General features: G+C 45.4%; 1 protein-coding gene and 1 long non-coding RNA gene across 3 annotated transcripts in view; one reads left to right on the top strand and one right to left on the bottom strand.

Moving 5' to 3' along the window:
- Positions 1-19,355, top strand: part of ASB18 (ankyrin repeat and SOCS box containing 18) — a 59,957-nt gene that overhangs the window by 13,703 nt on the left and 26,899 nt on the right. The window contains exons 2-3 of one of the 2 annotated variants that reach the window (XM_044751494.2): positions 6,005-6,127; positions 9,511-9,778. In XM_044751494.2, coding sequence (XP_044607429.2) covers positions 6,005-6,127; positions 9,511-9,778 — 391 coding nt within the window. The remainder of the gene's footprint in view (positions 1-6,004; positions 6,128-9,510; positions 9,779-19,355) is intronic. The other variant, XM_070489335.1, reaches the window with a different exon arrangement.
- LOC123278508 (uncharacterized) lies at positions 1,473-6,010 on the bottom strand. The gene is made up of 6 exons (XR_006515916.2): positions 5,287-6,010; positions 4,987-5,090; positions 4,115-4,265; positions 3,521-3,731; positions 3,186-3,283; positions 1,473-2,709 (listed from the first exon to the last, which is right to left on the bottom strand). It is a non-coding gene; the product is annotated as an uncharacterized lncRNA (long non-coding RNA).

Below are 19,355 nucleotides of genomic sequence, written 5' to 3' on the forward strand. Positions count from 1 at the left end.
AAAACAGAGTTTGCAGCAGTAGTTGTCAACCTTGGCTGCATGTTAGAAGTACCTAGGAGGTTTCCAACAGTCTTGATGCTCAGACAGCACCCCCCATCCCATTACACCAGCATCTCTCAGGTTGGGATCCAGGCATCAGTGTTTTTTTAAAGCTACCCGGGTCATTCCATTTTACAGCCAAGGTTTGAACCACTGCTCTACAGGCACCGTGTGTATCATTTCTCCAGTTTGAATTTTTTAGCAAGATTTTCCTAAAGAAAGACCCACGTTTTTTCCATCTTCTCTAGAAGATTTTCTTGAAACCCTCCATTGCAGGTTGTAATATACACACCACACCTACAGCCCCTCTACGTATTAATGAAATAACCATCTCACGAAGGAAAATGGGTTACCCATCCTGACTGTTCCTAGTGATTTACAGAGCTCCAAATGCCCCCACTCCCTTTTTCAAATATTTCCAGACCATTACTTTTTAAAATCCATTTAGGGATCTTGCCCAGGACTGATGTCAATTCAGGCTTTGAGGAATCAAATTCTTTTCCTATTTGAAAACTAAAGCTCTAGTCTTCTGGTCCTTCTTCCATTTTATCAAAATTCCTCAAAGATTTTGACACTTGCTCAGCACCTTCATACACAAATTCACTCTTGGAACAAGTTGGGTTTTCATACGGTCTGAAGTAGGCAGGAAGATAAGATCTGAGTGGTATCTCGAAGGTTATGTGTTGGCTTTGACTAAGCTGAGAAGGATGAGGATGATAAAAATGAGGTGAAAATGGCTTAACCCAAGCAAGGGAGGGATGGGCAGAATTGTGGAGCAGGCGAGAAGGAGCCCAACCAAGAGGGTGGGGTCAGGAAACAATATTATTGACTCATAACGAAAGGACATCATTCAGCTGGTGGGAAGGAAGACTGAAGAACTCCAGTGTCTCGGGGTCCTCTGGTCACTGTTTTTTCCTGTGTGATCCTTGAGGGTAGGATTATTGTATTTTTTTCATCTCTGAATCTCCAAAACCTACCAACATACCTTAGAACATAACATTCAATAAATGCTTATTGAATGATTCGACCAGCTTACAGGTGTTTGTAGAGTTTCTGGTTGTGTTTTGTTTTGTTTTTTAATGTAATAGTCACACATACAACTATTCTTGTTCTTAAAAAAAAAAAAAAAGAAAGAAAGACACCTCTGCCGTGCTCCTGTAGTAATCTACGTGTCCTACTTGTGAAACCAATGCTGTCGACCATGAGCTATTTTTAACCCTCTCACAAAGGACCAAGTCTGCTTCTGGACTACTGCTGCCTACCCACTGAAATCAAGCTTGGATATTCAGTGCACTGTTGACAAATATAACGCTGGGAAAGCTAAATTTAGCACAGGACGCAGGGTGGAATGGCTCCTATTCCTGGACTCACTTCCAGGGCCCCACCCCTTTTAAAAATAACCCATGACACTATTTATCCAGAGAACATGAAATCAACAATACAAAGAGATGTATTCACCCCTATGTTCATCACAGCATTATTCACAATAGCCAAGACGTGGAAGCAACCCAAGTGCCCATTGATGGATGAGTGGATAAAGATGTGGTGTATATATACAATGGAATACTACTCAGCCATAAAAAAATACAAAATTGTGCCATTTGTGACAACATAGATGGACCTTAAGGGTATGATGTTAAGTGAAATAAGCCAGGCAAAGAAAAAACAAACGCCATATGATTTCACTCATATGCGGAAGATAAACAAACACATGGATAAAGAGAACAGATTAGTAGTTACCAGAGGGGAAGGGGGTTGGCAGGGTAGGTGAAAGGGGTAAAGGGACACATATGTATGGTGACGGATAAAAACTAGACTATTAGTGGTGAGCACAATGCAGTCTATACAGAAACTGAAATATAATGATGTACACCTGGAATCTACACAATGCCATAAGCCAATATGACTTCAATAAAATAATTTTTTAAAAAGATAACTCACAACAAAATATATCAGGTACTGAAGAATTCTGCAGTATAAAGTGAAGCTCAAGCTCATGTTGGATCATATCATAGTTGTGAGGAATAAGTCCTTCAGAAATGTATCTAATTAGAAACAGTCAGAAAAATAACATGGCAAATGGCTGTGCCTAGAGAAATGAGATATCCAAAGAATTAACATTGCTACTGAAATGAGCAGAGCAACTGCGGAATATGCAAATGAAGGGGAGGAGCAGCTGACTTGATTCTCGTGTCCATCTGATGAGGGAAATGGTCCCCATAGCGTCACTGCTCGTCATTTTCTGTACGCTCACGCCTCTTAGGTCTGATGAAGGCTGCACATTCTTGCAAGTGTGGTCTGTATATTCCTTACCCCTGCATTTTCCACAGCACCCAGGACTGTTTTAGGCACACAGTGAGCCCTTGAAAATATCTCTGCTGTTCCATCGATGACACTGATGTTGTCTTTGCTGCTGCCGATGCAGACAAAGGAGATCAACTTTAAAACCTGTGAACCGAGGTTTAAAGGGTCCTCCTGGAGCATACAATAGACAAGGTGCTCTTATGAAACTTGGTAAGGCATCTTTACACGTCGGCGAAGGTGGGCTGTACAGGGAAGCACACAGATCTGAGGTGGAACCCCACTCTGAGCATTTGGGTCCCTGCTCTTGGGCAGCCAAAACTCCAGGTTACCATAATGGTCTTCGCTAAGGGAATAAGGCAGCAGAGGCTAAGAAAAAGAGGAAGAGCCACTGAGGAATTTAAATGTGGTTGAGCAAATTTCAAAGACACCCATCCATTCATCCTTTCAACCGTTTGCACTGAGGACCTGTTGTACGTGAAACATTGTTCTAGGTACTAAGAACCCCATGGAGATGAAGAAGCAGAAGCTCATGGTCAAGAAGCTCATTGTCAAGTAGGGGCACAGACAAGTAACCAGCCATGTGACAGGCACCATGGAGAGGGTGTGAGTACAGACATGAGGACCAGCCATGGAAGTGAAGGGAAATGAAGCTGAGTGTTGATGACTGAGAGGGGCCAGGTGACCAGGGGAAAATAAGAATGCCAGGCAGAGGGGACAGCATACGCAGACACCTGGAGGCCTGCGACACTGAGGCACGATCAGGGGACTGCAGATTCCTGTGCTAAAGTGTGTCATGCTCAAAGACAACAATGAGAGACGAGGTAGGAAACACTTGTACTCACAGTGAGGGGTTTGGGTGTTGACCACCTCAGGATTGAGAAGGTTATCTGAATCTCTGAGTCCCAGTTTCCTCTTCTGCAAATGGCACCAGGGTGCCCACCTGCAAGGCCCCCCCACCCCCGACCCAGAAGAGAATCATTTGCAAGGGATGCTCCGGTGGCAGCAGCCTCCTCCCGCAGCTTGCCCTGAGCCCCAAGCCCCTTGAGCCTCCAGGCCCTTCTGTATCCTCTGCCCTCAGCCTCAGCCCAGGCGTCAGACAATGGTGAAGACAAACCCATGGCCCTGTGACAGCCAGCTCAGGTAGTGATTGAGCCACCCACCAGACCTACACTCTCACCAATGCGAGTCCTTTAGCTTTTGAGGCACGGTCGATGCTGTTTATCTCCTGCATGAAGGCATCACAGATGGCCAGACAGATGGCCACGCCCTTCCCATCCGAGCGCCCGCTGCAGCCCAGTCTGTAGAGCAGATGTGGGTTTTCCCATTTGGGGGAAACCTCGAGGCCTTGGGTCAGTCCGTGCACATACATTTATGCCTGCAAATCAGGTCTATAATCAAGGGGAAAACACATCTTTGTTAAATTATAAGTGCAGTCAATTTCCCCTCCACTGTTTACCTCTTCTGTTTTTTATTTTGGCTTGGCTTGGTTTCTTAATTGAGGTTACACTGATTTATAACATGGCGTAAATTTCTGGTGTGCATCACTATATTTTGACTCTGTATAGACTGCATTGTGTTCACCACCAAAAGTCTAACTTCTATCTCTCACCATACACATGTGGCCCTTTACCCCTTTCACCCTCCCCTCGCCCCCTTTCCCTTAGGTCACCACCAATCTGTTCCCCATATCTATGTGTGTGTTTGTTTATCTTCCACATATAAGTGAGATCATATGGCATTTGTCTTTCTCCGTCTGACTTACTTCACTTACCATAACGCCCTCAAGGTCCATCCACGTTGTCTCAAATGGCACGACTTTGTCTTTTTTTATGGCTGAGTTGTATTCCATTGTATATATTACCACATCTTCTTTATCCATTCACGTGTTGATGGGCACTTGGGTTGCTTCCTCTGTACCCCTTCTAAAGAAGATGAAGCATACTCTACTGGGCCCCCCTTTGTTGTGGAAAATCTCAGTGAGTGGGACCCCCCAGGGGCCAAGGTTACCCTTCAAACTAAAGGGCCAACAAGACAGCCTTCTCAGGCTTCAGGGGGGCTTAGAGAGGAGGGGCGAGTCACAGGGCGGCTTTGGGGTGCCGAGGAGATTGACAGAGGGACATGGGAAAATAGATTGCTTAAGAGGTTCAGCTGTGAATAAGGGGGTGCTGCCTCATGAACCTGTTCTTTGACTTCAAGACTTTTTGCCTCTTGTCTTCATGCTGTTTGATTGCATCACGTAGTGACGGGATCCCCTGGGTCCCCAGGGCTAAGGCTGGCACTGCATGGACGGTGGCTACTATTATTCGCATGTCGCTTGGGAATCTCTGTGCTGACTCTCCCAGGCGTGAGCTCCGCTGCTTCCCCTTGCCTGTCCAGGCAGCGCCCTCCGGACCCCGCTTCCTCCCACTAGCCTCTAGTCTCTTTTTTTTTTTTTTGAGGAAGATTAGCCCTGAGCTAACATCTGCCGCCAATCCTCCTCTTTTTGCTGAGGAAGACTGGCCCTGAGCTAACATCCATGCCCATCTTCCTCTACTTTCTATGTGGGATGCCTACTACAGCGTGGCTTGCCAAGCAGTGCCATGTCCGCACCCAGGATCCGAACAGGCGAACCCCAGGCCACCAAAGCAGAATGTGCGCACTTACCTGCTGCGCCACCGGGCCAGCTCCTAGTCACTTTTTTTAATTGTAATTCACATGGACATGGCAAGGGATCCTGTAACCCAACTACATTGGCCCGTTCCAGCTTCCTAGTAGGGGAAAAGCAAGAATTGGGAAAAAGATATGAGAATTGTGTATTATCTATGTTATAAGAAAAAATGGCCTCCTTAATTTTACACAATATAATAAAACCCTGAACTAAAGTGTACCAAGTAACTAGTAGGTTACTAATGAAGAGCTGTTACCATTCATTAAAAAATAAATAAATGAAGTGGCATTTCTCACCTTCAGCAAAAGATGTGCATTTTGGGATCAGTTCTCCACCACTGGAAGAAGCTCACAGGCCACCAGGGACCCCGGATGATATCTTTGGGAATCCTCGGTCTGCCCCAAGGAGCCTCCCATCCAGGGACTCTCCTGCACAGCCTGGTCATTTGCAGCATCCAGCGGGGTCTCCCTCGTGCATCCTCAGAGCTGACACAGCCCTCAGAGTGCACATCCACCACCAGCGGTCACCGCAGCAGAGAAAGTGATGGGCCAAAAGCAAGAAGACCCCCTACGGAGCAGGAAAGAGAAGCCCCGCCTACTCGAGGGTGTCTGCCCTCATCCTGTGGAGAGCTGTTTTGGAGATGTACAGATGTGTCTGTCTCTGGAGTTCGAATCTGTGTAATCACGGGGGTGGCTGGCACTTCAGTGTCTCGGTGGTCACGCGACACTGGTCATATCAAGTAACCATTATCACATCAGAGCCCACAGGAGTTATAAATACACCACCGCTGAGCTCCAACTGGATGACAATTGAGTAATGACAATAGAAATAGCCCTCACTCCATAAGACCATCTTTCCCCTTCCTGAAGAACTTTTCTGAAGTCAGCGGCATTGCAATGGAGAGACGGCCAGAGCCAGTGAGGGGAAAGCTTCAGATCTTTCAGAAGATGGACAAAGAGCCTCAAGCTAGTGCCGGGTCCCCAGTGCTGGAGTACCACGCTGCCTTGGTCACAGGAAACCTGGACCGCCTCAAGCCCCTCATGGACCAGTTTTTCCAGGATGCCAACGTGGTGTTTGAGATCAAGAAGGATGAGATGGAGTGGCAGGTGAAATCTACAGCCACGTTTGGCCCATCAGGTACCCTCACTCCTTTAAAGCTCAATTATTTATTTTTCAGGAGCTACTAACACTCCTGTGAACGTATAGCTCCCGTGTGTAGACTGCTCCCGTAGACACTGCATTTAACATATGCGAGCAAACAGCGTCTATAAATGAAATTTGATTTGCATGAGTTTTGGGGTTGTAGGTGATGGACGTGAGGGATCGAATTGGAAAAGCCAAACTGATGCTGGATGTGCCTCTTGTCTTTATAAGAGCATTGGTTTGGGTGCTGATCTGCCAGTGCCTGCATCTGGCAGGCAGGGAGGTGGGAGATGGAGGAGGAACTTCTCTTCTTCGAGTGTGCCTGGAGCAGGCTCTTGGCGTGCAGCTCCATGCAAGGTCCTTCTATGAATCCGAGAACACCACAGCTACAGCAAGGTGGCTGGGGCCCAGCCAGCATCAACAGAGGGACGGCTCTCAGGAGCTGCTCCTCCTGGAAACTGGGGAAGCATGAGGATGGGGGAGATGGGGGGAAGAAACCAGAGGTCCTTAAGTCATAGATGTCTGAGTGTGTTCTTGCCACCTGAACACGGTCGCTGTGTGATGGGCAGGCAAGCAGACCCCTCAAGTGGAAATGCCCCCTTGCCCCCACCTGGGATGAATCGACTTGCTGACCACCAGGCTGCAGCCAGGGCTTTCTGGCTGGCATTCTGCATTGGGCACCCTTCCCCCAGTGTGTCCAGATGCAACACGTTTACCAAGAGTGTTCATGTGTTGGAATCCACAGCAGCCCTTCCAGACCAAGAGGATTCGAGATTCCGTGGTCAGTGAGCCAACAGCCAGTGTCCTGTGTCCCTGACTCGTGAGCCCTGGCAGGCAAAGAATGTGGAAGGTCCATTTCCAAAGAACTGACACCGTTCTGTTTATACCTCACCCTGGGAGAGGGAGCAAACCCACATCGCGGTCAAAGGCGGAGCAGCAGTGATGAGCAGGGGCTTCGAGGAAAGAAAATGCAGTTTGGGTCCGGGCCGCACCACCTCCCAGTGGAGGGCATCCCAGAGCCTTCCTGGACCTCCTCTCCTTCACCTGTCCCCCCAGGGGCGCACATCTTCCTCCAAGGGCTGTGTGATGATTCAACCAAGATTGCCAACTGTTTAAATGCTCGATTAACGTGGGTTTTTTTTTAATCACATATTTCCCAGCCTTCCTTTCTTCTTCCTTAATCTTTCCACCCCTAAGTGTGCTGTTTTCCTGTGGTGCACCTATATGACAGGAAGATGACAATGAAAGGACATGAGCTGTTACCAAGGAAAGGGCAACCCCAAGAGCTAGTACTGGCCCCCGGCCTTGGTGCGGGCTAGGAAGAGAGGGTGGGCAGTGCTCAGGGCTGCTGGATTCTGCTCTTTCGGCTCAACCCCTGCCCAAGAGCAGAAAGGACCAGACCTCGTTTGGGAGCAGCAGCCCCACGTGCTCTGCTCTCTCTCGTGTGAGAACTTCCTGGTGACCAATTCCAGCTTCCCCTAAAGGAAGCCTTGGGGAGGGGGCTACACCCAGCAGGCTCACAGTGGCCAGCCCCTCACTACCACATCCATGATGGAATCCTGGCCTCACCCAGCTCGCAGGCCAAGGAGAGCGCTGGCATCGAGGAGCTGATGGGTAGAGGGATGCACCATGTGGGGAGAAGCCTATATCCAGGTTCCTCCTGGTGGCAGAACCTGGACCAGGGGCTGGGAACTATAAGAATTTGTTTCAGGCTTTCCGATGCGGAGAGCTGCCTCAGAACCCGGGTTCTCCTGATGGACTTATGGGAGCTCATTGCCATCTTCCTGGACCTGGACAACGGTGCTGGCCCTAAGCTATGGCTGAGCTAATGCCCACCGTGACCCGTTTCCATCAGTCCATGGGAAGACTTGGGAATCCAGGGTGGGTGAACAGAGCTGCTGAGGGTCACGGGAGTTGGACTGGGGATTTAGCATGTCCCGGAGACTAGAGCACCTCCTTCCTGCCCCCCAGTAAGTCTCAGGAAAATAAGAAGAATCGAGAAACAGGAGCTGGCCCCTGCAGGAATGTAGGTTATTGCTATCATCGAGGACTGTATCCATCCTCCCCCTCCGAATCAGACCCAGGCTTCACTGGGAAGGGCAGCCCGAATGCATGCAGGCCCACGTCCCCAGGGCTTCTGGCCACTACCATCCATCACCGGGATGACAGGCCCCCTCATTCCCCACGGGGTGTGCAGCCACCTCCATGCTGGGCCTTGGGGATGTGGAGCAGGCTGGAACTCTGCACCATGTGCAGGTAGGCAATTACGAGTGGTCTTTCAAAACTGCTCAGCATGGGTCCCCGGAAGGAGGTGGCCTGTGAAAAGGGTCCCCTCTGCAGCTCATTACAGCCATGGGATCGATTCTTCCATCATTATCAGAAGTCATTCCTGCCATATGAAATCCTGTCCCTTGAAGTGTATTCACCAGGGACTGCTTCCCCCATTTCCACGAGCGCTCCTGGCCGCTAACAACCTTCCACGGGCCTTTTGAAAGCCCAAAGTTTTCAGAGAAGTAAAATGGATAGCACCCGCTCCATTCATCCCTCAAGAAAAAGCAACCCTATACACACACGCGCACACACACACAAAACCCTAAAAAGCGCAAAGACACAAACCAGAATTGTGCTGAATGTGGACCAGCACATCAAAGCACGCTTCTGAAACTCAGCCACTTCCAAGAGGACTAAACTTTGAGTGCTTTTCTTGAGCAACCTTGGGGCTGCGCTTCAGTTTGTTTTGTCTGTTTTCTTCTCCTCTTAACGATAAAGGGGTGAGTTCAGGGTTTGACAAGAGAGAGCTGGATTCCAGAAAAATCCACAGCTCACTTTCTGCCCTCTGGCTGCCCCTAATTCAGAGCCTGGAAAATGTAAATTTCACACTGATTTTCCCATGGTCCACGCTGCCTGGTCAGCTTTTTAAATCTTCAAATCTTACCCTAGGCCCCCAGTCATCCCATATTTGGAAAAACCCTCTGGCTTCTGCATACGCCACCCTGAAATCTTTCTGGCTCAGTTTTGGCCTTGTCAATTTCCTTTTTAAATTTCTTTTCTCTCTCTCTGTCTCCATCTCTGTCTCTTTCTCGATGTCTCTCTGCTCCATCTGTGTGCATGTGACTCTCCTTCTCCCATCTTCCTGCATTGCTGTTTTCCCTTGATCTCTCTGCCCCTCTCTGAGTTTTTTTCACCTCCGTGTCCCTGGGCCTCGCCCTCTCTCTCTCTCATCCGTGCTTCTAGCTGGATCCCACTTTGTATATCTCGGTACATCCCCACCTGGTACCTACTTCTACGAGACGATTTCATTCTATTTCAGCCTTAATGGACACTGCCCTCCACCGGTGCCACCCACTCATCTAACCTCTCCCCCAAACCCCCCTCAGGCCTCTGGACCCTGGAGTACAAGCGGGAGCTCACCACGCCCCTGTGCATCGCGGCAGCCCGCGGCCACACGGCCTGCGTGAGCCACCTGCTCGCCCGCGGCGCCGACCCAGACGCCAGCCCCGGCGGCCGCGGCGCCCTGCACGAGGCCTGCCTGGGAGGCCACACGGCCTGCGCCCAGCTGCTGCTGCAGCACCGCGCCGACCCCGACCTGCTCAGCGCCGAGGGCCTGGCGCCTCTGCATCTCTGCCGCACGGCCGCCTCGCTCGGGTAAGGCATAGCCCCGGCCTCGGCCACCGACCGGGGAGCGGGCCACCTCCGCGCCGGCCCCCGCCTCCAGACTCCTCCCCTCTTCCCCGACCCGCGGCCCCCGCCCCATCCCCGACCCCTGGACCCCGCCTTGGCCTCCTCCTGGGACCCCGACATCCCCCGCGCCCTGATCCCTCCCAGACCCAGACCCGGCCTCTGTCACCGCTCCAGGACCTGGCCACCCCCGACCCCACCTCCAGGCTCTGCTCTCAGACCTCGTGGTCCCCACCCCGCCAGTACCCTGACACCTCCCACCACCTGACCCCACCCAGACCCGGGACCCCACCTCGGCCAACATCACGGCCCTCGCCGTCCATCAGAGCCCCACGGCGGCCGCAGCGGCCGCTCCACCCGAGTTCCCGGCCCTGCCCTCGGCCGCAGGCCCCGGACCCCGACTCGCTCTTGGTCCCTACTCGACTCCACCACCAGACCCAGACCTTGGACCCTGGAGCCCTGATCCTGGTCCCCGCCCATCCCACCCGCAACCAACCCAGACCCTGAACCCCTCACCCGGTGCGCGGACCCCGCCTCGGGACCCAGACCCAGAACCCCTAGACCTCAGCCGCAGACCCCGCCACGCCCCGGGCGGGTCCTGGATCGGCCCCGGCCCCCGGACGGGTGTAATTAGCGCTTGATTGCGAGCGGAGGGGGCAGGCGCCACACCGCGGTAATGAGACGGGTGATCACCGGCCCGAGAAGAATGCTAAAAGGCCACTGGCGGGGTTGGAGACTGAAAAATTAGGGTTTTTAATGATAATTTTATGCAGAATAATTGTCACAGTGTGACATAAATGGTTAGCTCCTCGGGCGGGGCTTCGGAGTCCCACCAGGAAGCCGAGCTGTGCCGGCCTTCGCGGGGGCGCCCAGCCCACCGCCCGCGCAGGAGCTGGGGTCCTGGAAGTCCTGCAGCTCTGCGTCCAGCCCCGCGCTGTCCTTGCAGAGTGTTTGTCCCCACGGGGTGCAGTAGGTCCCGGGAGAGGCGGCAAGGGCCACTGTGTCATTGCACAGGATTTATGTTTGCGTTTCTCAGCTTGCATTGTGTCGTCTTGACATTTCTTGAGTCAAAATGCTCTAGTCCTTGCCCTTGGGTTATAATTTCTTGGCCTTCTATCTCTGCGGTGAGGATCAAATGAAAATAAAACCACCATGTTAAGTGTGGGCAGGCGGGGCTACTGGGCTCTTAGTGACCAAGGCAGGACATCACCTACCAATATCACCTGAGTTCAGAGGGGGGACTCAGAAAGTCACATGGACCACCAAGCATCTTGAGAGTGACTGAAGGAAACAATGTCCTAACAATACATTTTTTAAAGCAGCTTCACCGAGGCGTAATTGACATATAGGGAGCTGCAGGTGTTTCAAGTGTGCAATTTGATACTTCTGGAGATAGGTACCCGCTCCTGAAACCATCCCACTGTTCTCTCTCCCGCTCCCCTTCTCCATTATCCCACTGATCTGCTTTTTGTCACTATAGTTTAGTCCAAATTTGCTAGAATTCTCTATTTTGTCTGGCTTCTTTCACGCAAGGTAATTACTTTGCGATTCACCATGTGGTTGTGTGTTTCCTTCATTCACGCCTTTTCCATGCTGAGCGGTATTCCGCGGTATGGGGAAGCACAATGTGTTCATTCTTTCAAATGGAGAAAGACAGTGGATTGTTGCCAGTTTGGTGCTCTTACAAATAAAGCTGCTATGAACATTTGTGTACCGGCCTTTGTTTGTGGGTCTACACTTTCATTTCTCCTGGATAGATACCTGGAACTGGAGTGGCTGGCTCATATGATATGATGAAAAAGATAACCTTTTAAGAAATTGCCAAACTGGTTCCCGAAATGGTTGGAGCATTTCCCATACCCACCAGCAGCATCTGAGTGTTCTAACTGCTTCACATGCTCACTAATACTTGGTACGGTCACTCTCTAATTGTAGGCATTCTATAGCTGTGTAGAAATATCCCACTGTAGTTTCGGTTTGCATTTCCCTAGCAAGTGATGTGGAGCATCTTTACACATTCTTATGTGCCATCCACGTATTTTCTTTAGTGAAATGCCTGTTCAAGTCTTGTGCCCATTTTAAAAACTGGAGTTGTTTACTTTCTTCTTAAATAATTGGGATTTCTTATATATTGTGGATACAAGCCCCTTGTCAGAAATGATTTAGAAATATTATCTCCTAGTCTCTGGGTTATATTTTCTTCTCTTAAAAGTGTCTTTTGAAGAACCGAAGTTCCTAATTTTGATGGAGTCCAGCTGATTAACTTTTTTCTTAGGGGATTGTGTTGGGTTATTGTACCTTAAAAAAGTCATTGCATCACCCCGGGGTCACAAAGATTTCCTCCTATGTTTTCCTCTAGAAATTTAATAATTTTGTATTTTACATTTCAGTCTACAACTGAATTAATTTCTGCATATGGTGTGACGTATCAACTGAAGCTTTTTTTTTCCCTTTGCACGTGGATTTCCAATTGTTCCAGCACTATTTGTCAAAAAGCCTTTCCTTTCTCCACTAAATTGCCTTTGTGGCTTTGTCGAAAATCAACTGACTATATATGTATGGGCTTATTTCTGGACCCTCTTGTCAAATACACACAAGACAAGGCAAGGTCTGCCTGATTCAGCTGATAAAGACCCAAGGAGCCACTCTTAGATTCAGACCATTCATCACTCACACAAACAGCGAAAAGGAGAATAGCTAAAAGTGCCAATTCCTCCTGGTCCTCGTCCCACACACCACAAAGGACAACACCCAAACAAAGGGGGCCAGATGATGGCAGTGTGAGTTGTAAGATGCTGTGTCGCTGAGAAGCCAAATCTAGACTTCAGCTGAGCGGTTTTATAGCTTGCAGCTCTCTTCTAAGAGGGGCAAGGCAGGAAGTCCCAAACCTCATCGGAACCCAGGAGGTAATGAGAAACTGTCTCATGACAGAGAAGTGAGTGGACAATGGCCTTATAGCAGGTCCTTACAAGCCTTCCATCCAGGTGTATCACAGGGTGTTCTGACAAGACTTTGATCAGCAGTAGTTCAAGGCTATTTGTGTGACCTATGGGGATATATAAAATGTCGCCAGGACTCCATGGCAAAGCCATTCCTCTGTATCTCTATTCTGTTTCATTGATCTGTCTATTTTGACACCTATATCACATTGTATTGAATACCGTAGCTCTTAGGAAATCTTGAAGTCAGGTAGTATAACTTCTCGAGCATCGTTCTTCTTTTTCAAAGTTGTTTCTAATCTAGCCTCTGCATTTCCACATAAATTTTAAAATCAGTGTGTCATTTTCTACAAAAAAGCCTGCTGGGTTTTGCCTGAGGTTGCTGTGAATATGTAGATCAATTTGGGGAGAACTGATATGATAAAAATATCCAGGAATCTTCCACCCCGTGAACCTAGTAAAGCTCTCCATTTATTTAGGTCTTAGTTCCTCTCAGCTGTGTCTTACAGTTTTCACTATACAGGGCTTGCACATATTTTGTCAGATTTATCCCTAAGTTTTTATTTTTTGATGCTTTTATAAGTGGTATTTTTTATTTAAATTTCTAATTGTGTGTAGCTACTATATAAAATTGATAATAATTTATTTTTGTATACTGATCTTGTATCTTGCAACCTTGCTAAGCTCACTAATTGTTCTGGCAGCCTATTGTAAATTCCATAGAACTTCTATGTAGACAATCGTGTCATCTGAGAATAAACACAGTTTTGCTTCTTTTTTAATACGGATGTCCTGTATTACTTTTTCTTACTTTATTGCACTAGATGGAACATCCAGTGTAATGTTTAATAGAAGTAATGAGAACAGACAACTTTCCTTATTCCTGATCTTAGAGAAAAGCATTCAATCTTTGACCATTAAGTATGATATTAGATGTAGGTTTATTTGTAGATGACCTTTTTCAGATTGAGAGCTCCATTCTATTCCTAGTTCACTGAGGGTTTTTATGACAAATGAATATTAAGTTTTCTCAAATGCTTTTTCTACATATATTGAGATAATCATATGGTATGTTTTTAAGACTGTTATTATAATTATTTACATTGATTGATTTTCAAGTGTTAAACCAACCTTGCATTCTTGAAATTAAACCACACTTGGTCATGAGTATTACTGTTTTTTATAAATTGTTGGGTTTGATTTGCTGAAAATTTTTAAATATCCACATCTATGTTCTTGAAAGGTATTGATCTGTAGTTTTTTTCTTGTAATGTCTTTGTCTGGTTTTGTTATTAAAGTAATTTGCTGGCTTCAAAAATGAGTTGGGAAGTGTCCCGTCCTCGTCTATTTTCTGGAAGAGGTTGTGTAAAATTGTTATTATTTCTTCCTTAAATGTTTGGTAGAATTCATCAATGAAGCTGTCTCAGCCTGGAGTTTTCTTTGTCAGAAAGTTTTTAAGTATGAATTTCTTTAATAGCTATGCTCCTACTCAGGATATTTCTTTTGAGCGAGCTTTGATAATTTTTATCATTCACGAGATTTATCTCTTTCATCTAGGTTGTTGAATTTATTGGCATAACGTTGTTCCTTATTATCCTTTCAATAGCTGTAGAATCTGTCGTAATATCACCACTCTCATTCATAATATTGGGATTTGTGTCTTATTTTTTTTCCCTGATCAGTCTTGCTTTCAGTTTCATTGATTTTCATTTTTTGTTTTCTGTTTCATTGATTTTTGTTGTGATCCTCATTGTCCTCCTTTCTTTGTTTACATTGGGTTTCATTTGCTCTTCTTTTTCTGTTTCTTAAGATGAAAGCTAACGGCATTGATTTGATGATTTTTTTATTTCCTAATATAGTCTTTTAGTGCTATACATGTCCCCTTACATACTCCTTTAGCTACATCCCACAACTTTTAATATATTATATTCTCACTTTCAATCAGTTTAAAATACTTTCTCATTTCTTTTTTGATTTTTGAGTCTTATTTTATGATCCAAAATGTATTCTATCTATCTTGGTAAATGTTCCATGTGCACCAGAATCAATGAATCTCGAAGACAAGAAAAATGAAGAAGACGCTGCCTCAACGTGGCCTGACATGCGGTGCTATGCCTGCGCCCAGGATCCGAACCCTGGGCCACTGCAGCAGAGCGCACAAACTTAACCACTCGGCCACAGAGCTGGCCCCCCATCAATATTCTTGATCTCTGCTCTGGTGTATGCTGCCATTGTTGGAAGTGTTCCATAAGTGTCAATTAGGTCAATTGGGTCAAGTGTCGATTATAATTGGGTCTTGTTTTTTATCCAATGTGATAGTCCCTGCCTTTTAATTGGGTGTTTAGATCATTTACATTTAATGTTATTTGTATATGGTTAGGTTCAAATGAAACATCTTGCTATTTTTTTCTATTTGTCTCATCCATTCTTTGTTCTCTTTTCTTCTTTTTCTGCCTTCTCCTTTATTAATTGTATATTTTTCATGATTCCACATTTTGGCTTATTATATATAACTTTTTGTTGTTTTATTTCAGTAGTTGCTTTAGAGTTTATAATATGCATCTTTGCTTTATCAGTCTGGCCTCAAGTAACAGTATACTACTTCACATATAATATAAAAATTATATGATGGTATACTTCCATTCTCTCCTGGCATTTGTGCTGTTGGTATCACACATGTTACTTCCGCATATAAGTCCCATAATACATTGATATTATTTTTGTTCAAACAGTCAATTATCTTTTAAATATATTGACATAAGAAGAAAAAAAGTTTTTATGTTTATCCATGTAGGTCCCATTTCCAGTTCCCTTCATTCCTTTGTAAAGATAAAGATTCCATCTGGCATCATCTTCTTTCTGCTCGAAGGCCTTTCTGTAACATTTCGTATAGTGAAGGTCTGCTGGTGATGAATTCTTTCAGTGTTTGCATGTTGGAAAAAGTCTTTATTTCCTCTGAGTGTTTGAAAGCTATTTTTACTGGGTAGAGAATTCTGGGTTGACAGGGTTTTTTTTCTTTGCTTTAGACACATGGCTCCACTATCTCTAACTTGCATTTTTTATAAGAAATCTTCTATCCTCTTTATCTCTGTCCTTTTGTACATAATGTCCTTTTTTCTGGCTTTAAGATTTTCTTCTTATCACTGGTGTTAAGCAATTTGATAACAATGTGCTTTGATGTAGTTTTCTTCATTTTTCTTGTCTTTGAGATTCATTGAGTTTCTTGTATCTGTGGGCTTATACTTTTCATCAAATTTGGAAAATTGCTGGAAATTATTTCTTCATATTTTTTTCTGTACAATCCTCTCCTCTCCTTCAGGGACTCCAATTGCATGTATGTTACACCACTTGAAGTTGTTCCCACAGTTCAGTGATGTGCTGTTAGATTTTTACATTTTTTTCCTCTATTATTATCTTTTGTTCTGAAATATCTAATCTGCTATTAATCTCATCCAGTGTATTTTTCTTCTCAGACATGATAGTTTTCAACTTTAGAAGTCCAATCTTAGGTCTTTTTTATCTTCCATTGTCATTACTTATCATGTTCAGTCTTTCCTGTAGCTTCTCAAGCATATGGAATACAGTTATAATAACTATTTTAATATCCTGGTTTACTAATGCTATTATCTGAGTCAGTTTTAACTGATTGGGTTTTTTTCTTTTCATTTATTTCATTGGCTGCTGGACATTTTTGTGTATTCCTATCAATATTCTTTTTTTTTTTTTTAAGGATTGGCCCCTGGGCTAACAACTGTTGCCAATCTTTTTTTGTTTTTCCTGCTTTATCTCCCCAAACCCCCCCTGTACACAGTTGTATATCTTAGTTGTAGGTCCTTCTAGTTGTGGGATGTGGGACGCTGCCTCAACGTGGCCTGACGTGCGGTGCTATGCCTGCGCCCAGGATCCGAACCCTGGGCCACTGCAGCAGAGCGCACAAACTTAACCACTCGGCCACAGAGCTGGCCCCCCATCAATATTCTTGATCTCTGCTCTGGGATGTAAAGTTATCTGGGAATAGTTTGATCCTTTCAGGTCTTGCTTTTAAGCTTTGTTAGGCAAAAACAGAGCAGGATTTAGTCTAAGGTTAATTTTCCCCACTACTGAGACAACACCCTTCTTAGTTACTCTAATCCATGCCCCATTATTTATGAAGTTTTACACCCTGGTTGTTGAGAACAGGCACTCTTCCTGAACCCATGCACACTATGGGCACAAGTCCATCTAATCCTTTCAAATGGCTATTTCCCCAGTCCTAGCAGTTTCCTCACACACATACACCCATCAGTACTCAACTGAATACTCAAGGGGACCCTCTGCAGAGTTCTTTCTCTCTGAAGATCCCCGCTCCAGTACTCTGCCCCACAGACTCTAGCCACCTTGGCTTCCCTTCTCCCATCTCCATCTCCTCAACTCTAAGAGCCCACAGGGCTCTGCCTGGGTCCCCTTCACTGTGCCCCAATCTGGGAGCCCAGAGGCCCCATGAGAGGTCAAGAAATTCAGCGTTTGCCAATCACGTTGGGAAGTGAGTTCAAACCTTGTGACCCATTTCGTCAACTGCAGGCATCCTCCACTTTCTACGGGAAGGTTCTTTCCAATCATTCAACATGAGATTAATTTCTACCTCATTTTAACTTCCAATTTCTGTTCTTGACTCATCTGGTAGAGGATTTGCTGGTGTACAAAGTTGCCATCTGATGACAAAATTATAGAAATTCTGTCTGTTTTTGCAAAGCACAGCTCCAAGGTCAACCAATAATGATTCCATTCCTGCAAGTTATTGAACTGTACAAGGTGCTGGGCTGTGCTGCATTAGACATGGTCTCTGCTCTCAAGATGCTTGCAGTTGTAGGAGAGAGGAAGGTAATGATATGTGCTAGGACTGGGACAGAAATGTGTAGAATATACTATGTGCATGGAAAAATTGGGGGTGTGGGTAGATGGATTTCTACTGGAAAACTTCTAGGACAAAAAGATATATCAGCTTTATTAAGGATATAACCAAACAAATCAATTGCAAAAGTCTTTCTATATACCGGGGGGGGGGGGGTGGGGGGGGAAGCAGGCAAAATTGTTAATCAGTTGTACATTGATTGCACTCAATTTTGATCATATTTCTATACCATACAATTTTATATGCTACAGTATTGTTTTACCACATTTCAGGCCTAGAGTAACCCCAATGCCAACATTTACTAGCTATGCAACCTTTGGCAAGTTATTTAATTTCTTTGTGTCTCAGCATTCTCATCTGTCAAATGGGGTAATACCTGAGTCTATTACATAAGACGGTTATGAGAATTAAACGAGTTAACATGGGTAAAATGTTTAGAAGAGCACCTGGCATATAGTAAGAATTACACAGGTGCTGACTGCAATGGCTGGGTCCTCTGGTATAATCAATTTGTTTATTTTATGGAAATTGAAACAGTGTTTCACTATTTTAAATCAATACGGGGATTTGTTGTTGTTTCTTTCCTTTATTTCCATATCTGTTGGTCACCTATGTCTTATTTGCTGTGATATCCTTAGTCAAGAATATAACTTTCAATTATAACTCCCATTTCTGTGGAAAATATGACCCATTTGATGATATTTCTTGTCTAGGAACAGACCATGCCTCCCACCCCTGAAAAAAGCATGTCTATATTTACTTTTCTCTTGTTCAAAATTAAGTTCTCTAAATGCAACATGGTATCCTGGATTGGATCTTGGACCAGAACATGGACATTAGTAGGAAAATTGGTGAAATCCAAAGAAAGTTTGCAGTTCAGTTAATAGTATTTTACCCACATTAATTTCTTAATTTTGACAAATGTACAATAATAACATAAGATGTGAACTTTAGAGGAAGCTGGGTAGAGGGTATTTGGGGACTCTCCATGCTATCTTTGTAACTCTTCTGTTAATCTAAAATAATTTTAAAATAGAAAGAGTTTTAAAAACCAAGTTTGCTTCACACCTTGGGCTCCCACTCCCCACTTACAGTATAAGAAAATATTGCTTTTTACTAAGAAATGAGAATGCAACACTTAGAGCACAAAATATTTTGAGTCCTGACAATAGCCCTTAAGACAAGCCAACAAGTTTATATTTGCATTTCATAGGGAACTGAGGTATGTGCAGCCCATTCGAGCTATTCAGCTTATGTGCTGTGCAATAGAAACTAATTTCCTGGCTTCTGTTGATAATTCAGAAATCATACAGATCCAGGACATTGTTTAATAAGGGCTTTTAAAATGTCTTTGTATTAAAGTGGGGCCTTTAAAAATCTCTTTTCCTTTGTCTTCTTCTTCCTCCTCCTCTTTCTTCTTTTTCTTCTCATTTTCTCTTCTGTCTCTATGTGTCGCTCTGTGTGAATCTTTCTTCCTGGCTATTTCATTTGACAGCCCGGACTCATTTAAATCCTGGTGTTTGGGGAAAAGTTTAAGATAAGTGATGAATACCACCAGAAGTTCAGGCAGAACTATGCAACAGCTGACTTCGGATCCCTTCGATATCGATGATTATAATGGAAAATGCTGGCAGATTCCATTGAACACCTCTATAATAACACAGCCAACTACCTTGAAGGATAAAAAATGAATAGATGTCAGAAAGGGCTTGAG

Source organism: Equus asinus, chromosome 19, assembly GCF_041296235.1.
Source record: "Equus asinus isolate D_3611 breed Donkey chromosome 19, EquAss-T2T_v2, whole genome shotgun sequence".
Taxonomy (NCBI): domain Eukaryota; kingdom Metazoa; phylum Chordata; class Mammalia; order Perissodactyla; family Equidae; genus Equus; species Equus asinus.